The sequence below is a fragment of the Balaenoptera acutorostrata genome, chromosome 13 (assembly GCF_949987535.1).
Source record: "Balaenoptera acutorostrata chromosome 13, mBalAcu1.1, whole genome shotgun sequence".
NCBI classification, from domain to species: domain Eukaryota; kingdom Metazoa; phylum Chordata; class Mammalia; order Artiodactyla; family Balaenopteridae; genus Balaenoptera; species Balaenoptera acutorostrata.
In genome coordinates, this window is record NC_080076.1 from 65,749,518 (window position 1) to 65,770,771 (window position 21,254).

General features: G+C 59.4%; 1 protein-coding gene across 1 annotated transcript in view; it reads left to right on the forward strand.

Annotated features, from left to right (window-relative positions):
* GNB1L (G protein subunit beta 1 like) overlaps positions 1-21,254 on the forward strand; it is a 46,487-nt gene that overhangs the window by 18,917 nt on the left and 6,316 nt on the right. Inside the window, exons 2-6 of the mRNA XM_057526973.1 lie at positions 5,515-5,655; positions 6,029-6,154; positions 11,374-11,536; positions 14,531-14,629; positions 17,809-18,024. Of these exons, the coding sequence (XP_057382956.1) occupies positions 5,531-5,655; positions 6,029-6,154; positions 11,374-11,536; positions 14,531-14,629; positions 17,809-18,024 (729 nt within the window). The 5' untranslated portion in view covers positions 5,515-5,530. The remainder of the gene's footprint in view (positions 1-5,514; positions 5,656-6,028; positions 6,155-11,373; positions 11,537-14,530; positions 14,630-17,808; positions 18,025-21,254) is intronic.

Consider the following 21,254-nt stretch of genomic DNA (forward strand, 5'->3'; position numbering starts at 1 on the left):
CAAAAGTTAAAAAATTTATTGTTAAGTATTTTATCTTCTTAGTTGGTATTGTAAGTGGGATTTTCTCTGACGGGTTATTGTTTGTGTACATGGAAGCTGTTGAGTTCTCTTTGCTAGTTTTATTTGCTGCTACTATCACTGAAGTTTTCCTTTAATGTTTGTTTTTTCGTTTGTTTGTTTGCTTGTTTGTTTTTTGGCCGCGGCCATGGCACACAGCATGCAGGATCTTAGTTCCCCGAGCAGGGATCGAACCTATGACCCCTGCAGTGGAAGCACAGAGTTTTAACCACTGGACCTCCAGGGAAGTCCTGTTCTTTTAATGTTTGGATCTGTTTTATCATTGATTATCTAGGGCTTTCAATGTATACCATCATGTCATCTGGAAGAGAATTTAACATCTTCTTTTCCAATTCATATGCCTCTAATTGATTTTTCTTGTCTAACTGAATCAGCTTAAACCTCCCATACAATGTTGACTAGTAGTGTAGACAGTGGGTATCCTGATCTTAATAGAAATACCTCCGATATTTCTTCATAAGTAATGTGTTGGCTTTAGAACTAAGGAGGTTGTGTGTGTGTGTGTGTGTGTGTGTGTGTATTATAATCATTTTTAAGAAACCCATCAGTTTCTGTTTGCTTAAGTGTTTTAATTAAAAATGGGTATTGAATTGTCAAAGGCTTTTTCAGCATCTATGGAGATAATCATATGCTTTTTCTTCATAAATCTATTAATATGATGTATGACATTAATGGATTTCCTAATTGAACCAACTTTGCATTCTAGGATAAATTCCACTTGGTCAGCATGTATTATGTTCTTAATTTGATGTTGTATTTTGTTTGCTAATATTGTATTTGCTATTTTTGTATGATAAGTGATATCAATCTCTGTTCTTCTTCTGACCAAAGCTTTAAATATATCTGATGAATCTTGGTATGTAATGTTTTGTCATTTAAAAAAATTTGTGGTTTAAGTATTTCCCCTTTTACCTAGAAGTCATTTAATAAATTAAAAAAAATTTTTAGTTGGAAAGATCTTTTTGGTTTTTATTTTGTTAATTTTTTGGTTTAATTGCACTGTGATCATAGAATATTGTTTATAATGTTAATATTTCTTCTTTGCGGAACTTACTGATGCTTCCTTTGTGACGCAGTATATGATCACAGAGAATGCATTCATGTGCCCTTGAGGAGAAGGTGTAGTGTCTGTTGTCAGAGTGTGGAGTTCCCTACAGTTCCATACTGTTTACCTTGTTGAGTCTTCTGTCTCCTTACTTATTTTGTCACTTGGTCTGACTTGTACTGACGGTAGTATATTACATTCTCCAATTACTAGTGAGTTTTTTTCTGTGCCTCTTTGCATCTCCTGTAGTTTGTGCTTTATAAAGGTGTTGTTTCTGTTACTTAGTACATAGATGTTCATACATTCATTGTGAACCACAGCTTAGTATTAGAAAGTGTCTGGCTTTGTCAAATCTGATGCTTTTTGGCTAGAATTAAACTTTTTTTAAAATTAATTAATTTATTTATTTTTGGCTATGTTGGGTCTTTGTTGCTGCACGTGGACTTTCTCTAGTGCGGCGAGTGGAGGCTACTCTTTGTTGCAGTGCACGGGCTTCTCATTGCGGTGGCTTCTCTTGTTGCGGAGCACAGGCTGTAGGCGGGCACGCTTCAGTAGTTGTGGTGCACGAGCTTAGTTGCTCCGCGACATGTGGGATCTTCCCAGACCAGGACTCGAACCTGTGTCCCCTGCGTTGGCACATGGATTCTTAACCACTGCACCACCAGGGAAGTCCCTAGAATTAAATTTTGATGTCAGTGTTTCAACTCCTTTTTTCTTACTGTTTCCGTTTGCCTGACATTCCTTTGTCTATCTTTAATTTCAGCCTTTTGGAATCACTTTAACTTGTTTTTCTTATTGACACATATTCTGAGTATGAGTCCTTTATCAGATATATGTTGCAACTATTTTATCCTTGTTTCTAGGCTCATTTTTTACTTCCTTAATGTCTTTTGAAGAAAATCATGATTTTGAACTTCTTCCGTGTGACACTGGAGTTTTTTCATTTTCAGTTCTGTGGAGTATTCTGTCATATGAATGTGCCAGAAGCATCCCATTCTGCAGTTGATGGGCACTTGGGTTGTTTCTAGTTTTTATTATTATGTACAATACTGCTATGAACACTCTTGTACAAGTCTTTGTGTACAAGTGTGCAAATTTCTTTAGGGTGTTTAAGCGTGGGGTTGCTGAGTCATAGGGCGTGCCAGGTGGTCCCTGATTGTTTTCCACGGTGATTGTTTCCATGTAGGCCCCTCCAACGTGGTACACGGCTGCAGTTGCCCCACATTTTGGTCAGCATTTACCAGGCTGTTTAATTTTTGGCTAATCTGCTAGGAGTGCAGTTATTTCACAATAGGGTTTGACAGGCATTTCCAAGATTATTAATTAGGTTAAACATCTCTTCCTATGTTTGTTGGGTATTTATGTTTCTTGTGAAACATCTGTTCAAGTCTTTTGCTCATTTAACGTTTGGTGTTTGCTTCTTTATGGTATTGATCTTTGTCTTTATCTATTCTGGATACAAGTCCCGTGTGGGTTTGTGGCAAGTGTGGAGTAGTGAGTACTTGTGTTCACCGACGGCGGGCATTTTGCCACATTTGCTTTACTTCTCTGCCTGTGTACTTGTATGTAGCTAGACACAGGTCGAGGGGTTTTTTTCTGAAACGTTTGAAAACAGATTGCAGACATAACATTTCATCCCTAAAATACTGTATCCTAGGAATAAGGACACTCTTTTACATAAAATACCATTGTTTTCCCCAAGAAACTTAGCAATACCCATTCTATATTATCTGCAGCCTGTATTCAGATTCCTCCAGTTGTGGTCCCCATTTCTGATCAGGATCTAATCAAGGTTCACACGTTGCATTTGGTAGACATGCTCTTTAGTCTCTGAATTTAGAAGAGTCACCCTGCTGTTTCTCTCGCTGTTTCTCTTGACCTTGACCTTTGCCATGAGTCTGAACTGGGTGTCCTGTCTGGGCCCCTGGTGGGTATGTTTGGAGGTTCCTGCACGTTGCTGGCAGAGGTGGACGGCGATGGGCCCTTGGGAGATGAGTGATGCAGGCTGTTTACTGCGGGTGGCCCGCTTCAAGGATGGTGCCGGTGGTGACAGCCCGGTGTCCCCTCATGAAGGAGCATTTCCTCTGTGATTCATAAACGACCTGTAGGCACAGCAGATCTCCTGCTCCCAATAGCTTTTCCCCAGTCAGGTCATTTTCCAGATCTGAGAGGTGATGCTCTCTGCTTGTACGTTCAGTTCCATCTTTTTATTTCTTTAAAGCCGTGAAGCGTTGTATTTCACAGACCTGAACTCTCTGGTCGGATCCAGGTCTGCGCCTGCGGTTCCTGGTGCTCCTGGTCCTCGCAGTGCTGGGCCTCCTTGTCTGCTTTTACGAGTGTTGGCTGGGAGTCGGCATTTCTTAGGGTTTTTCCTGTGAATTCACTGAGGCCTGGGTTGAAGGGGTCCTTCTGAGAGATGCACAGACTGCAATTGGGGGGCCCCAAGGTGTTGTGATTTGGGGCAGAGAGCTGAGGGCGGTGACATTCTGGAGTCTCCGAGCACAGCTTTGGTTCTGGTTCAGCCTAACACTGAGCCCATGGCCCCGGGGACCTCATCCGTAGGGGATACTCCTTCGAGATTACCCACCTCCAGAGGGCTCAAACTTTGTCCCTCGTGGACCTGGGACTCGAGGTCCCTAGGGCAGCAGGTGCCCTAGGACAGGGCCAGCTGCAGGCTCTGTGGCCCTGCCCACGCTGCACACTGCTCCCACACCAGGGTAGTGGGGAGGCCGGGTCCCCCCCTCCACAGGAGTAACCCTGCGGCTGTCCTCCGTCTGTGGGCCGGGACTCGGGGGCTCTGGGGGCATTTGTAGCAATGGTGGAAAGGCTGTCAGACTGTCTCTCTTTTTAATTTTTAAAGGAATGTGTCTCGCAGAACCCAAAGTTGTGCTCCATGGATTAAGTTTCAGGCTCCTTTGCCCTCTGGGTTGGGGGAGAATGACAGGCCAGTGGAGAGGGGGGCAAGGCTGGTGGGGGGCAAGGCCTGTGGGCGGCCATCGTGCTCACCGGGCGGCCTGGTGCCAGGAGATAGGATAATACGATTATTCTCAATTAGATTAATAAAGAATAATTAGACGTCATAAATCAAGTCATCATAGAATATTGTCATGGGAAAAATATGTAGCTAGAATTAATTAGTTTTCAAATAAAGTGTTTACTTTAATTGCTTGAAATGATGGAGCCCTTAATTGCCGAGGCTTCGTCTTGGCCTGAGCGTCCGGCTGTTGTAACAACATGACGGGTTTATTCCCTACGTCCGGGGAAAACAGTGGAGGAGGACTTGATTTCATCACCTGGGAGCGAGCCTGGTGCGGTGAGGTTCTGGAAACGCCCGTCAGGCCACAGGCAGGTGGCAGGTGTGGGCTGGGTCTCTGCTGGCGCTGCCCAGGGCCACCGTGCTGCCTGCGTGTGTGTGTGTGTGTGTGTGTGTGTGTGCGCACGCCTGTGTGAGCATGTGTGTGTGTTGGGGGGCTGCACGGTGGGAGCCTATGCGGGGGTGGCCTGTCCCTCTGCCCCCGGAGCCCCTTCCCGACGGCCCACTCTGGCCCTTTCACTTCCCCCCTCTGGCGGCTCTGTGGGCGCCTCCCCCCTGCTGTGTGCAGGCTGGGTGGGGACTGTCCCAGAGCCCAGCAGGAGAGGCCCCCCAGCTGCCCCAGCTCCCGGGAGGTCCGCTCCTAGCCGTGCCCTCTGCACCCTCGGCCCAGCCCAGGGCCTGTGGGCAGACAGATGTGGCCCTGGCTGCCTGTGAGATTGGGGTGGCGTGGTTGGGGTGGGCTCGGGGGGGACCCTGGCAGCTTCTCCTTTGGGGTGGGTGGGCCCAGCAGGCCTTACACACAGGACCAGTGATTTGAGGAAGGGTCTGTCCTCTGAGAGCAGCCCTCCAGGGGAGTGGCCGGGTAACTGGGCCCCGCCCCTTGCCCACACACCCCTGTGCTGGCCCTTCTGCCCCTTGATGGCAGCGTGCAGGCTCTGGAACACTTCGAACCTGAGCCTGGGAGGCCTAGAGCAGCTCACCGGATGGTTCCTTGGGTGGCTGTAACAGTTGGAGGTTGTGATGAGCAGGACTGGGACCTGGCGGGCCATGTTTGCAGCCCATGTGACGAAGACCAGGGAACCCACACACCTCTGACTTGGCTGGGGGGGCTCGTTGGGGAGGGCCCCCGAGGGAGAAGCTGGAGCGAGGCCTGGGCAGAGGGCAGGACGAGTGCTCCCGGTGTGTGGACAGCTGGGATGAGGGGGACCCTGCCCAAGTTGGTGAGGGGTGTGGGCACTGCTGCCCTTGCCTGGGGACGGTACCTGTTGGGACAGAAGGTGCAGGGGTGGGCAGCATCCAGGGACGCTCCTGTGCCTTCCCGAAGGAGGACAGGTGAGTCATTCATGCCCTTCCTCAGTCCCCAGGTGACAAGCATGGCGGCCCCGCCGCTCCCACCACCAGACCCCCAGTTTGTCCTCCGAGGCGCCCAGTCGGCGGTGCACGCACTGCATTTCTGCGAAGGAGCCCAGGGGCAGGGGCGCCCGCTGCTCCTCTCAGGGTGAGTACCCCCGGCCCAGGGTAAAGTCAGGGGGTAAGGGGCTCAGGCTGCCCATCACCTGGGCACTCGCCCTTTCAGAGCCCTCGACGTGCTGTCCCCTTGGGCCTCCCCCGTGGAGGACGCAAGGGACACGGTCTCCGTTAGAGGTGCCAGGCAGCTGGCACTGTCAGTGGAGGCCTCCCCGCCTCTCCAGAGAAGAAGCTGCCCAGGGCCCTGCCATCCTCCCTGTAAGAGGAGCACGTGTCCCCTGGTTGTGTGTTCAGAGCTGTCCCCTGAGCTGGGAGCTGCTGGCTGGAGCACCTGACCCACTGGCTGCGTGGTGTCCAGCCCGCTCCCCACCATGCCCGAGCCTGACTGGTGCTTGTCTGAACAGGTCCCTGCGCGGGCTGGTGCACATCTGGAGCCTGCAGACACGGAGGGTGGTCGCCACCCTGGACGGCCATGGGGGCCAGTGTGTGACCTGGCTGCAGACACTGCCCCAGGGGCCCCAGCTCCTCAGGTGAGTCTTGGTGGCAGTGAGCCAGGTTGTGGCCTTTGGGGGGGTTCTGTGAGCTTTCCAGGGGAGGCCCTCGTGGCCTCCCCCAGCTGGCAGGACGGCCCCAACAATGGCAGAACCAGGTGACTTGTTGAGGGCAGCGCAGCCCGGGTGTGTGGGCCTTCCGGGCGGGTGCCCATTGAGAAGAGCCTGATGGACGCTTAGGACGGCTCTGTCTGAGCCCACCCTGGCCTGCTGGGGCCCCCAGGGCGAGGGCTGGGGGCCAGTACTTGGAGGAGCCTCCGCTTCCCTCCTGCAGGTCGCGGGCCCTGGTGTCCTGATAGCTGCTCTGCAGCGCAGCCTTCTCCCTGGCCATGGAGCCACCTTCCCGCGAGGCAGGGAGGACTAGTCACCAGGGTGGCACAGAGCTGAGCCTAAAGCTCACCCAGGCTGATGGGGCCCCGCTCCCTGCCCAGTGCGGCTGCCCCAGGGGAGACCGGGAGGCCATGCAGGTGCCAGGGCAGTGGAACTCTGGGGCTGCCAGCGTGGGTGGGTGGGAGATGGCAGAGTGAGGGGTCTGGCCCCGTGGCAGAGGAGATTGCATGTGTTGACGCCATGGTGGGCCGGGACTGGGGAGTCTGGGGGCTGGGCAGCAGTGAGGGAGGGTCCTGTGGAGGTGACGGGCTGGGGCCCCAGGTGGGAGGCGGGCCAGGAGGCAGCAAGAGGGCGCTGGTGAGTGAGGGAGTAAGTCAGGGGGCTTCCCTCCTTCCCCTGGACAGAGGGATGGTGAGGGCAGGGCACGGACAGGAGGGAGTGGGGGCCACCTGGCAGCCAGAGCGACTGCTGTCTGGGGCGGCCCTGACATCTGCCCCTGTACAGGGGTCCCAGCTTTCCCACCCCTGCCAGAAATCTGCCAAGTCAAAGAGGGCTTTCCTGGGCGCCCTCTGCCCCAGAACTCCCGGACGGTTCTGCTCTCCTGCTCTGGACTTGGAGCTTGGACACCTGGGCACCGTGGAGCCCAGTCCCCAGAAAACAAGGCCTCTTGGGCCCCCAGTGGCTTCAAAGCACTTTTGTGTGGGACTGAAGCCACTCCCACTCCCTGCAGGTGGCTGAGGCCCCAGAATTCCTGGAGGCCGTACCCTGGGTGTGTGTGCTTGTCCATCCGTCTCAGAGCCTCGCTCCTTCCCTGCCCATTTGCCCAGATGCACCCCTCACTGCAGGGGCCCTCGCATGGCTTTGCTCTTTCCCTGATGATTAGAGTGGATGCTGTGTCTGAGGACCCCACAGAGCTGCTGGAAACTTCCTGCTGAGGTTTGAGCCGAGGTGTAGGCCCTTCTGGGCCCCATGCTCCTCTGCGCACCTTGGGCTGGCCTTGGGGAGCCTCAGGCCGGGAGTTCCACCCCTTGGAGAGCTGGCTGGTGCTGTGCGGGGCGGCAACTCCAGGGGCGCCCTGCGCATGTGCATGGTGGATGGCGCTGTGGGGGCCCCGCCTAGGCAGGCGCAGACCGCGCAGGTGCTTGGATGCTGCACTAGAGGCCGGGGCCCAGCTGTGTTTGGAAGTCAAGCCTCCAAAGTGGCCCTTGAGGGGGAAGGTGCCCTTTCATGTCAAGGGGCCGGAGGACAAAGCTGGGAGCCAGGGCTCTGCAGACACCCCAGCCCCACCTGTACCCCAGAGGATGCACCTGTGCCTCTACAGCTGCCTGGGTGGGCTTGTTTCCTTCTTCCTTTATTGGGAGGCGTGATGTACTTACAGGAAGGTGCACAAGACGAGTTTCAGACCATCTAGTCAAGGGTGGACACCTGGGCAGCCACTACCCGCCCCACGCCCGCCCAGCGGCCTGTCCTCATCCTCAGGAGGCAGCCCCTCCACCTCATTCTTGCTTTACCGTCTGAATATGCATCTCCAAAAAGCATAGACTCATTTTATGTGTGTTTTTTTTTTTTAACCTAAATGGAACGATATGGAGCAGCTTCCTTTGTGTCTGATTCTGTGTCTGCGAGACCCGCCAGGGTGTGCATGGCTGCCGTGTGTTGTGTGGGCCTTTCTGTCTTATTCCTCTGGACGTGTGTACCCAGATTCCTCACCTTTCTGTGTTGGTGGAGATCTGGGTTGTCCACTTGGAGCTGTTGTGGACGAGGCTTGAGAAGACTCCCACTGGGCCTCCCGGTGCCGGGGGCCCCCGGATCCAGCAGTGGGGCTGCTTGGAGGCCACCAGTGTCCTTGAAGGGGCTCCCACTGGCCAGTCTGGGATGGTTAGGGCACAAAAATCAATGAGAACTGTGGGTGATGACCCATCAGTAACACAGGAATGTGTGAGTCCAGACTGATGGGAGGAGGGGAGAGAAGAGGCGAGAGCCCGCTGTCTGGTGGGTGTGCCTTGCGGACGTGGAAGATGACTATCTGCAGGACCGGCGGGCAGCACCACTGTGGGTGGAGGCGCTGGGTCATCTGAGGCCAGGGTGGCGGATGTCACAGTGTCTTTCCCAGAAGTGCCCACGGCGGGGGGAGGGGCTTTGAGTGAACACACCTGGCGGGCGCCTCTGTCCAGGTGATCAGGGTGGGCAGTCAGCCTTGTGTGCAGTGTCATCCCCTTGCTGTCCTCCCCAAATGTGGAGATGTCACCCTGGGGATGATACACACACATACAAGGGACAGGGAAAGGCGCGGCCCGTCCAGTCCAAGGGCCTGGTGAGCACTGACCAGCCCAGCATTCGTCCCGGGGCCCCGAGCTTGCCGCTCCGTGACCGGCACTGACCCACATGGGCTGTGCCAGGGTCCCTGACTGTGGGGGAAAGTGTGGAGGTGGCACAGTTGGGCGCGTGTACAGCGTTAGCAGTTAGGGGTCCAGGCGAAGAAGGCAGGGAGCCACTGTTCTGGGGGTTCCTTAGAGACAGGCTGGCTCTCCCTCCCTGTGTGGCCGCCCTCGGCCGGGGCCGGCGCCTCCATGTGAGAGCACGGTTCCCACTGCTGCTTCTCTCCTGAGCTCCACTCGGAGACGGTGTCAAGAGGCCTCATGTTCTCTCTCTCCTGCGTCGCTGCCGCTTCAGGCCGAGCGACTCCTGCTCCCCAGGATCCAGGCACATCCTGCCAACACCAGCGGTTCTCCAGACAGAGCTGGGGTCTGGATCAGGATTGGGTGCCCTGGGTCCACCTGGGGGGCATCCATCCGCGCGGCACCGAGGTCTCCCAACGGTGCGGGTAGATGCCGGGCCCCACGTGCCCTCCTGTCCCCTTCCACGGCTCCAGGACCGGCCCACTGTCCTGTCCCCTTTGTCCCCACTGGCCTGTGCTGCTGCTTCTTCCCTTGTTTGTCTGGACCTCACCCCTTGGGAGGAGGACGGGAGAGCGGTTCTGTGGGTTGACCCTCACGTTGGTTCAGCCCCGGGGTTTCTTGGGGTCAGACTGGGGAGGTGGGCTTTCGGGAGGAAACCCTTCTCGTCCCCTTGTCAGGGGTCTGGGACATCTGTGGGGCTCATCCACCTGGGGAGGGTGTGTCCATGGTGTCCCACCGGCAGGGACCGTTCCCTCTGCTTCCCAGACTCCTAGGAAATGAGTCCCGAGGCCCAGCGAGGAGCATTTCTGGTGAGCGTCAGAGCCACGCAGCAGACAGTGAGCCTCAGGGCTGCAGATACCCCGTCCCTCCGTCCTCAGCGTCCGCCCAGGGGCTCTGCCCCCCCAGCTGTGCCTGGGCTGGTCTCACGGGGAGGGTTTCTCCTCCTCCTTTTATAGCATTCTACTTTCATTGGAACTCTTCTGTTTAATAGGAATTCTCCTCCCTGTGTATGTATGTGTTCACTCATGGGTCTGGGCTCGTGGAGATTTCTTTTATTCTTGGGTTAGAATTTCATTCTACTGTTATTTATTTTATTGCTCAGATTGTTCCAACTTTAGTGCTTGTGTCCTTTGGACATGCCCTTTGTTGCATTTTTAAAAGTATTTCCTTATTTTCTGGCCCTACAGGGTGCTTAGAATTCATCTTGGCCCCCCACCCTGCCCCAGCTCTTGCTGTCTGGGGGAAAAGGGATAAGAAGCCAGACCGGGCACTGGGCGTTCTTGTCACTCCTGGGGTGTCGTTGCCTCTGGGTCTTCTCAGGGGGCAACCCGGGCTCCCCGTGTGCACCTCCATGCTGCGTACACCCTGTGTGCACCTCTGTGTCTGTCCGTCTATGTCTGTGTTTGCACAGATATGCGCTCATGGCCGACGTCTCTGACTCAGGGCCAACGCCTGCCGGGCTTCTTGGTGACCCGGCCCCCCGCCCCTACTCCTATCCGTCTCTGTCCAGCTCTGCTCCTGCTGGACGTGTGAGGGGGTCTCAGGATTGCTAACCCACACCTGTGAGAACACCAACCAGCCAGAGTCCCGTGTCTCTGTCCAGTTCCTCTGTCTCTAACCAGACAGTGCCTAGAGGACACGCTTCCTGAGTTTCTCAGGTCGGCTCTCATCTGCTCTCCCCTGAGCACCGAGTGCCGGGCATTCATCTCTGTCTGCAGCTTGTCCTGGGACCCTGACCTCCTGGTGGGTTTTTTCAGTCACACACAGAACAGTTCACTCTTTGTGGCAAGTTCTGTGGGCAGGACCCTGTTGTCCTCTGCCCCTGCGGCCCTGCTTCCCCCAGAGGGTCACACGGGTGGAAGTGCAGTGTGTGGCCTTTCAGACGGGCTTCCTCCCCGTAGCAAAGGGCATCTAATTCCTGCGGGTGGCTGTGTGTCCCTGCTGCTGCTCTGGTGCTGAGCGAGGTCAGGTGCGGACGGATGCTCCATGGTGAGTTATCAGCCTCCTGCTGGAGGGCTATGTCCGGTTTGGTGAGCAGAGCTGCCGTGGACATTCGCTTACAGGTTTTTGTGTGAATGTAGGTTTTAAATGCACTTGGGAACATTCATGAGGGTGGAGTTGCCAGGTGGTCACAGTTAATTCACAAAGGGGTGGAGGGCGGGAGGGGTGGAGGGCCCACAGTTTGGCAGCACAGGGAGCAGCAGAGAGACCACGGGAGGCGGGCCATGGGGCCTGTGCCATGGGGCGCCCGGGGCCTCAGTCTGCAGCCTCCCCAGGCCAGCCCGTGTGCGTGAGCTGGCATCAGGCGTCTGGGCTGCAGACTCACGTGTGGCCCTTCCTTAGCTGAGGTGCCCCCAGGCCCTCCCCAGGAAGTGTCCCCTGCCGTCCTGTGGCCTCCGGCCGACCACAACACACTGACATTTTTCCTCACCTGGGAGGGTCACGGCCCGTCTCCTCTTATTTTGGCAGCCAGGGCCGCGACCTGAAGCTGTGCGTGTGGGACCTGGCGGAGGGCAGGAACGCCATCGTGGACTCCGTGCTCCTGGAGAGCATGGGCTTCTGCAGGGGCTCTGTGCTGGCTGGGGGCCTGCAGCGCTGGATGCTGGCTGTGCCGGGGAGAGGCAGCGATGAGGTGAGTGAGCCCATTCACCCTGGGCTCCTGGCTGCAGGAATGCTGTGTCCCGAGCAGCTCCTCCGGCCAGCCTTGGCCTGGTCACCTGAGGTGGCCCTGGTGCTGGGGGTCGGGAAAGGGGCCCGAAGTGGGCCAAGGTCTCTGGGAGGCCCTGGCACCCAGCCAGGAGCAGCACGGGATGGACGAGGTCAGGGCCCGAGGCTGTCAGGGGCCTTGGGAGCAGGCAGGCATGGAGGGAAGCCCCAGGCAGACCCCATGAGGTCGAGGTAGGCCTCAGAGCCAGGACAGCAGGGGAGGGCGGCCTTTTGGGGTCATAACTGGGCACTGGCATGAGAGGTCTTAGGCAGGGCTGAGACGCAGGGCGTAAGGGCTGGCACCAGGGTGGCAATCGCAGTCACAGATGAGTGGGGCCCGTCAGAGGACAGGGCTCCTAGGGGCAGTGGGCGGGATGGAGCCCCAAGGTCACTGTCAGATGGAGCTCAGGCTGAGCGTCCAGCAGCGATCTGTGGCAGGGACTGGTCAGGCTGGACAGTGGTGTTCACACCCCAGGGACAGAAGGGGCAGAATCCCCAGGGGAAGCAGAGCCCAGGACGGGGTGCTGGCGGGGAGTGCCGAGGGCAGGGGGATAGGGGTGCTGGTTGGAGGCAGTGGGGGAAGGAGCCCCAAGTGCAGCGGGACGGCCTGGTGTGTGGGGGCCTGGGGGCGCCGAGAGTGGGCGTGGGTTCGGGGTACATGTGCAGGGGAAGGGAGGCCCCTTCCCACCGCCCACGCCCCGTCCTCCCCGTGTCCCCTGCTGCCCTGAGGGCCTGTGCGGCGGGCGGGGCTGGGCAGGGACTCAAGCCCTGCACCCAGGAAGTTTGGCCCCCGCCCAAGAGGAGTCGTGAGTCTTAAAGCAGATTCAGCTCATAAATAATGAGGCAGGAACAGGCATCTATTTGTTCATGATGGCGTTTAAGTCACCAATTAGGAGCTACATGCAATTTTCTTGCCAGTTTGCCAAAAACCTGTTAAAAGTTTTATTAATGTGAAAAGAGAGGGCTCTGCTTTCTCCTGGTGGCAGCAGCCGGGTGGCGCCGAGCCTCCTCAGTGGTGGGGGCCGGGCCACACTTCCGCTGAGGTCACCTTCCGCTGCCCCCGCCAGCCTGGCCCGAGACTGCTCGTCCCCTCTGCTTCTCTCTGGCTCCCCGGCTCCTGGTACACCACCACCCCCCCGCCTGGGAGCCACAGGTCTGGGAACCTTGCACATCCTGGGAAAAGGGCTGTTTTCCATGTTCCCACCTGGAATCGGCACCACTGGCCTGTGCCCAGACAGAGCCAGGCCCGGCCGTCTGGGTGGCCACACTTGCCCGAACCAGACATTTTTCCTTCTGGAAACAAAACTTGCCCTTGAATGCCAGGTGGAAGCATCCCGGTGTGTGGGAGGCCCCGGCAGAGTGCGGAGCCCCTCCTGGGACCACAAGGACCAAGGAGCACTTGTTCTGGATGCCAGCACTGCGCCCCCTCTCATGGCGCCTAGCCCAGGCCTGGGCTGCCCTGGTGTCGCCCTCACTCTGGGCCACTCGCCTCTGCCCGATCCCCCCGCCCTCGCACCTCTCCTCACTGCCACCAGAGGGGTCTTCCTGAGCCCCCAGATCGGGGGTGGGGGCATCCCTCTCTGACCCGGGACCCCCTCCCCCATCGCCCGGCAGCTTGTCCTCCTGATGTAGTGACGTTTTAGGAAGCTGGCGTCGGAGCAGAAATAGGAAGGCAGGCATCCAGCCCCCAGCACCATGTTCCTTGACCTTCCAGGCCCCCCACCTTGGCCGGGACGGGCTTGGGTGCCTGAGGCCCAGCCAGTCCCCACCCCTGTCTCCCTCCCGCTGACCTCGGAGGACAGAAGGGCTCCGAGGGCCCCCTCCTCTTTGGTTTGCTCAGTCACTTCTGGGCCACACTCCATGCCACCGCGTCCTCCTGTACCTCCTTCATTTTGCTGGAGCTTCCCCTGAGCTTCTTGGGTGCTGCAGGAACTCCTTCTAGCAGCTTCTAATTCATGGCGGGATGACGCTCATGTCACTTAGGTCCTTTTCCGTCTCTTTGGGGCAGTGAGGACTAGGTGTCTGGGGTAGATGCTGGCCCTGCAGGCAACGTGATACGGGCGGAGGGGGCTGTGTGTGCATGTGTGTGGGCGTGTGTGTATACGCGTGTGCACGTGCATTAGTGAGAGCAGCAGCAGGGCTACACACCTGCTCTACACTGCGTGGTTACACCTTGAGTTCACCCTGGGGTTTCCTCCTGGGGGTTCTGTGCCCCGGGTGTCAGAATTGGACCAGCAGGTGTAGGTTCTGTCCCCTCGATGCCCCAACGCGTCTGGACCTCAGACTCCTCATCTGCAAAACCTGGGGCTGCCCTGTGTCGACGAAGGGTGCCCTGCAGCTCTGCAAGGCGCACACTGTTGTTGGTGGAGCCTCCCCAGGAGGGTGGCCGGAACCACCAGGTGGGAACACGTCACCCAGCCAGGCGCAGGAGGGGCTGTGTCAGCGTCAGGCGACGCTGAGCACAGGCTGCACACAGGGTGGAGGAGCAGGCGCTGGGGCCCCAGGTGTGCAGGTCTGGGTGCCATGCGACAGTCCGGGAGGGCTCAGGGTCATCCACATGTGGGGCCCGACCGGGAAGGAGCGCCAGGAGGAGGGCGGGAGGCTGAGTGAGCTGAGTCAGTGCCGTGGGCCAGGCCACCTGCTTGGCCAAGAGGTCAACGCAGAGGCGGCCTGAGGTGGCTGCAGGGCAGTGACACTGCTCGAGGGACCTGCCGGTCACTCATGAGTGACGCGTGCATTCCACACAGCCCGGCAGCCCCCGAGCCCAGGAGCCCATGGGTCAACGCGGGAGGCACGGCCTGGGTTCCCAAAGGTGCAGACAGGCCCACAGTGGCCGGGCTGAGGCCTCAAGAGTCTCCTGTTTGTGCAGCACAGACTTGACTTGGCTCCGGCCCAACTCGGCTTGTTTTCTTACTGTCAGGTTCAGATTCTGGAGATGCCGTCCAAGACGTCAGTGTGCTCCCTGAAGCCCGAGGCACAGGCCAGGCCGGGCATGCCCATGTGCCTGCAGCTCTGGCAGGTAAGGCCCAGCGCCCGCCAGCCACGCCCACCGACCACACCTGCCGGCCACGCCCGCCAGGTGTGAATCATGCCCGTTAGGGACTTGGTTCCTCATCACCTACGGGCACTGGCCCCTGGGAGGCGTGTGCACAGCGTCCTCCTCAGCCTTGGTGTCCCCAGCCCTCCAGCCCTCCTGCTGTGAGGATGCCTACAGACCCTTTGGGGATGCTGGGCTCGTCCTCGTCTTCGCAGGGCGATGTGGGAGACAGTGGCCCCCTCCTGGGGGAGCCACATGCTCCCCTCTGGTCTGCTCACCGGCGCGGCCTGGCGTGGGGCCGGGAGGGGGTGCTGACTAACCCTGCAAGCCTGCACGGCCCCTGCGTCGCCGGGATTAATTTTTGTTACTTCTTTGCCTTGTTGAGGCTGGAGTGGGCTTAATGTGCTGGCTTTCCCTGCGGCCACACTTGGTATTTCTGATCTGCGGCCATTTCCTTCTTTCTTGGCTGTTCTCTCTGATTAGAGAGGGTCTGGAGGCATCTCCTGGGGCTGCGGCAGAAGCCGGGGGGCAGTGGAGTCACAGGCCTGAGTCCCTGCAGGATGGGTTCTGCCTCTGGGGCTGAGCCCAAGGCCTGGGAGGGACCCTCCTGACCAGAGGGGCAGCTTCCCACCCCCAGCGGTCAGCACCAGCTCAAAATGGGCGTCTACTTCTGGGGGCAGCAGAGCGGATGGTCCGGTGCATTCACGTGGAAAGAGTCTCGGCAGCGTCTTTACAGCTGCAGAAGCCATGGGGAGCAGGTCACTGACCAGGGCTGTCCCGGACTGCTGCCTACGGCCTGTTTTTCAGCTCCGAGCAGCTCACCTGTGCCTCCTCAGAGCCGCCCTGGGCTGCCTGGGACCAGGAGGACGTTCCTGCCCCTGCTGTGACTCTCCATATGGGTTAGACAGCCAGGCTCGCATGGTTTGGAGGTGTCTGTGTGCCCGCAGGGTCCCTGGGCCCAGCTCTTGTCCCTCCAGGGCCCTGCCCTGTCTTGCAGTTGGTGTCCCTGCCGTCTCTGAACTGAGAGAAGCCCATAGTGGGGGGGCGGCGTGAGGAAGTGGGGGCTCTGAGACTCACCTGGATGGCAAAGCTGCTGGTGCCGGCAGGCGGTGGCAGGGGGGGCGCCTGGAGGGGCAGCGGAGGCTGTGGAGGTGGCCTGGCACTCACAGGCCCCGGGCGGGACGGGGCTGCATCCGCTCACCCTCCCTCCCTGGAGATGCTGTCATTGCCTAATCGTGTAAGAATTCCATCAGAAAAATGTGCAGAAGTGGGATGTACAAACTTGTCAAGGTAATTGACATGGTTGACAGAAGGACAAATCGAGTTGTGTTAGTTGATACAGATCCAGCGCAAAGCATCCTGTTAAGAAAAGTCTATTCTGATTTGAAATGTCCCTTTATTCCTCTCCAAGCCTGGAGGTCCAGGTTATAGCTTATTGATCTGAGTGTGGCAGAGTGGCCTGATGTGGGATTCCTTTCTGAAACATTCAGAGATTTCTTGTTTTGCTCCTGAGAGTGGATGGCCTGTGTTGTTAGGATGATTGTCATGTAGGAGGTCAGGGGTCGTCCACACCAACCCTTGGAGCAGGTCCGCCAGTGCCCCCCCCACCCCCAGCCAGGGGCTCCCTGGGGAACCTCGAGGTGCTGGGGGGCACACCCAGGGGTGGGGGGCGGGACGCAGAGCGAGCAGAAGTCAGCCTGGCACCAAGGGCGTGGCCGCCAGAGGACTGAGGCCCCAGAGCACTGACCCGCCTGCAGGGTCTATCCTGGGGGGCCGCAGGGACCCTGCGTGTCAGGAGAGGGGCCTCAGTGCAGGGGCAGAGCCTGGCACGGGGCCCTGTGGCTGGTCTGGCTCCTGTCCTGGCCTCCCTGTGTGCCTGCACAGGGGGCTCAGCGGTGTGCAGCCCCCGCTCCAGCCTAGGCACTCAGAGCTCCCAGACCATAGGGGGAGCCCTGGATGCAGGAGGAACATGCAGGGTGGGGGCTGGGGAGCAGGCTGGGCCAGGCAGTGCGGTGGGAAGCTGGTGGGAGGACACAGCAGTGCCCCAAGGGGGACGGACCCAAGGGGCCCCAGCAAGTTCCTCACAGCTGCTTTCTTGGACTCCTCCTTCCTGCTTTTGTTTTTGGGAGCACATGTTATCATCAGAAAAAAGGGCTTGTGGGAGGCGTCCTCCAGATCCCAGAGCTGGTCTGCACAGGGCTCCCCTGGCTCCCCTCACTCTGCAGGGCCCTGAGACGTACCCCTCACACCAAGCACAGCGAGCTCTGCTTCCTGGGGTTGAGGACGTAGCGTCCACTCATGTTAGACACTCGCGGTGTGCGACACCTGGGCGTGGAGCCCCTCTGGGTGGGCAGCGAGCTCCAGCAGGTGGACCAGGAGGGCCCGCCCGGGTGCTGTCGGCCACGCCTAGGCACGTGGCTCAGCACCAGCCTTGCCCACCAGCAGCGGGCCCCCATTGGAGCTGCAGGCGACCCTGGAGGCAGCCTTGCTGGCGGCCCCCAGGCCCTGTGCTCACCGCTGGCCATCCGGGGTTTGAGGGCCGCCGGCTGAGCTCCTGGCCTCGGGAAATTCTCCGCTGGCAGGGGGCGCTTGGTCATTTCTGAGCCCTGGGAGCTCAGTGGAGAGCAAAGGTGCCGGGTCCTGGCGGTGGTCCCGGGACTGGGCACCAAGCACGGGGCGGCCGCTCTCGGTCGGTGCCAGGCCGACCCAGGGTCCCCATGGTCCCCTGCAGGCGGCTGCGCAGCCCTCTGACCCGCGCCCTCATCCATCATGCTGCTCGGCCGGCGAGGCGCTGACTCTGCAGCCTTGACGGTTGGGGGGCTTCCGCGGCAACGTTGACAAAGTACAGAAGGTTCATTTTTCATTGAGACGGAGCTTGAGATTTTCTTTGGCCGGCAGTTCTAGACAGGTGGCCGGCCCCGCCCAGGGGTGGCCGCACGTCTCGGCTGGTGGGAAGGAGCGGGAGGACCAGCCAGTGTCCCAGACCCCGACCGCAAGCGCCCCACCCAGCCCGCACTGGCCCCAGTCTGGGTGTCGGCCCCCTGGGGGTGTGCAGACCCCCCAGGGCTCAGTGGAGAAGGCGGCCTATCTCAAGCCCCTTCTCCTCCAGAAGGCCTGGGACCCCCGAGCATCCCCCAGCTGACTGCAAGCTGTCCCTGCAGGCTGACTCCAGTCCCCGCCCTCTCCTCCTGGCCGGCTACGAGGACGGCTCGGTGGCCCTGTGGGACGTCTCCTCACGGAAAGTGTGCAGCCGCGTTGCCTGCCACACGGAGCCTGTCATGGGTCTGGACTTCGACTCCCAGGAGGCCAGGGGCGTCTCAGGCTCTGCAGAGAAGACGCTGGCCGTCTGGAGCCTGGATGAGCAGCAGGCCCTGCAGGTCAGTGGGCCAGGCCCGAGGTGTCATTTATCCTGCTCTGCACCAACAGTCTGATGGGCTGGAACAATATTTAGGCATGAAGAGGACTTGTGGCAGGTCCCCAGTTAATTAATCATCGGACCCGGCGCGGGCAGGCCTGGCGGACGGCAGGAGAGGGGCTGGCGCTCGTGAGCCATTCACAGGGTTTGGGTTTCCCTCAGACCTTGGCTAACAACGGTCACGTCTCGTCCATCTAGAGGAAAGGCATGTAGAATCCAGGACTGTGCAAGCCCGTTTGCAAAACTCAGAGGAATTTGGTCAGTAAGGAACTGATCAATCAAAAAGAAAAAAAAAAAAGAAAAAAACTGAAACCCTACATGGAGAAATCCCTGAGTGAGGCCCCTGTGGCTGTCTGCAGGCTGCCCGGGGGCAGTGGGAGGGCCGTAACGGCTCAATGGCTTCCCATCCCACGTGGCTGGGGGGCCCTTGGGGCCACATCTGGGTGCCCAGTGCTCAGCCCTGTTGGGAGGGGGGGATGGAGTTGGCCGGGAGGGGAGCCTCCTGGCCAGGCCTCAGATGGGTGAGGTCTTGGGGAGTGAGGTGCTGGGTGTGCCCTGTGCCTGTCAGCCCCCGGTAGCCTGAGTGCACACTGGCTTCTGGGCGGGGGCGCCCCCATTAACCAGGAAGCCTCAGAAGGCTGAGACCTGACCACGGCCGGCTCTGCAAGCCCAGGTCTGGTGGGGGAGTGGGGCCCCAGTGGGGAGCCGTGTATCCCACCTCCCGGAGCTCTGGAGGACAGGGCCTGTGGCTGCGCCCTCTACAGGGGCTGCGTGGTCCAGGCTTCCCTGCAGACAGGAGGCCTCAGGAAGAGGGCATCTCTCAGGCCCTCCCCAGATGGGAGGCCTTGCCCAGCAGCCCGGGGCCCCCACAGCCAGGGAAGAGGCCCTGTGCACTTGGGTGGGTGGGGGAGGGCAGGCATGGGTGAAAATCGGGAGAGACTGCCATGCCCAGCGGGCATTGCCACACCCTGGGTGCAGGACAGCGAGGGGCAGGGCTATCAGGGGTGGGTGAGGAGTCCTGGGCAGGAGCTAGGGGCCGAGGGCGGACTCGGCAAGGAGACCTTCCATGCGGCAGCTGGAGGGACTGCTCTAGCTTCCTAAAAAGCACAGTCTGTGGGAGGACCAAGCTAGAACCAGAGCGAGTGGCTGTGGCTGCAGGGTCTGGGCAGGGTCCTGAGGGGGGAGCAGCCCTGTGGAGTCCCGGGGAGGGGGGAGGGGGAGGGGGAGGGAGGGAGGGGTCATGTGACATGGGGACAAGGCAGGTATTCCAGCTTCCTTGGCATCGCCCCCTGCCCCCCACGCCCCCCCTTCAGACCAGCCTGTGCCACGCTCGCCTGACTTGCAGTAAAGCAGCTTCCCGTCCGTCTTCCTGTCCTGTGTCCCAGGGAGTCCACAGAGGCCCTGCGGGATGGGGTCAAACAGGCCTCCCTACGGGGCTGGGGCCGGCTGTGGGGGTGGAGCTTCTCTAGCATCCATCCCAGGGCAAGGGTCTCCAAGGCCTTGAAGTCCTGGATGTGGGTGGTGGGAGTGGAAGTCACCATAGTGCTCATCTTTAGAAATGGGGCGGAGCCACGTGGTGCTGGGTCTTCATGTTCTGAGCCGTCAAGGACACAGAGCCTGGCCAGGCGGGCATCGGGGTTCCCCCCACACCCTCCTCTGCTCCTGCCTGGTGGGAACCAAGCAGCGACCCCCACCCCCAATGAGGTCCAGTACTCTGTCCTGCTGTGACTTCAACTTCAGCCCAACCTTGCAAAGGCCTAGAGACCCAGGTGGCTCTCCTGAGGGCCCCACCGACTGCAGTGCCCCCAGGCCCTGCCCCCAGGACCCCGGGAAGAGGCCCCTCCTGCCGTCCTGGCCCAGGTCGGCCTGGTCTCCCCTGGCTTGTTGGAGAAACAGCTGCAGGAACTTCAGACTTAAATTTATGAGGCATGTTCCAGCGCAGAGCTGGAGGTTCACTGTGCAGATGAATTGGAAAGTCAGAGCATAGGGAGGCCAGGCCAGCCGGGAGGTTGGTGGAGGCTGTGCCGCGGCCGGGGCCTCTCTCAGCGTGCATCCCAGGAGGCGCCGCTCCTCCCTCCGACCGCCCACTGTGGCCTCGCTGGAGACGTCCATGTCCCCAGAGGCCCAGACACCTTCAGGTCCTGGAATGCAGGCCTCAAGGAGGAGGTGTCGGGGCCTCGAGGGCCTCAGTGTCACAGTGTCCGCAGGTACCTCTCCCTGGGCCCTCGGTGTCGCAACTGGCCCTGAGGTGCTGGCCGTGGAGCCACATGGGCAAAGATGTGCCTTACCTCGCGGCAGCAGCTCTAATGAGCCCAAATCAATCTCCCTGGGCGGGTGGGCGGGCGGGCGCTGCAGAGGCGCAGATGGGGCTCCCGCGTGGAGTGAGGGTAATGGGAACCAGATGGGGCCGTGCTGCGCGCACATTCCTGGCACCTGAGGTCATGTTCTGTGAGAGCCACTGGTGGCCGGGATCCTTCCTGGAGGGTCCTGGTCCGAGACGGGCTTGGCCAGGGGCCGCGGCGGTAACTGGAGCCTTCAGCCACCCTCTCTAGGACGTTGGACGCTCACCCACCTGTAGGGGCTGCTCGCTTTGCTCCCCTCGAGCCCGGGGTCTGGGCCTTGGCTGTCGTCAGACACAGGTGGTGCACAGACCTGCCCCTCCCTCCCACACTTGGGGCAGGGTCCACGGCCTTGAAGCAGGGGCTGATTTACAGCCAGCGGTATTTCTAGGCCCTGAAGTAATAACTAGGCCCCCACCCCAGCCAACCCAGGCTGGAGTCAGACGACCACTCTCCCCCACCACGCCCACGGCTGGTCGGCCAGGCGTCCCCTCCTCCCCGCTGCGTGGCCACTGTCCGCCCGCTCCCCAGCCCTGCTGGGGGCTTCCCTCTTAAGTGTCAGCAGCGGGACACTTGGGCTGGTGCGAGGGAGACCATGGGGCCCCAACCTGAGGAGCTATGGGCACAACACCACCACCACCCCCCCCACACACATCTCGGGACACCATGGGCGGGCCTCCGGCCGCCTTGACCACACACGGGTGCTGGTGGGCCCCGATAGGACTGGTCTCTTCCAGTCCAGGTCCCCACTGACAGGGCCTTGTGCCTTGATTCTGAGCTTCCAGGAGGGGCTGCGAGGGTGGGGGCGCATCACTCCTGTCCCCTTTCCCCTGGGCCGTCCTGGGCATCTCAG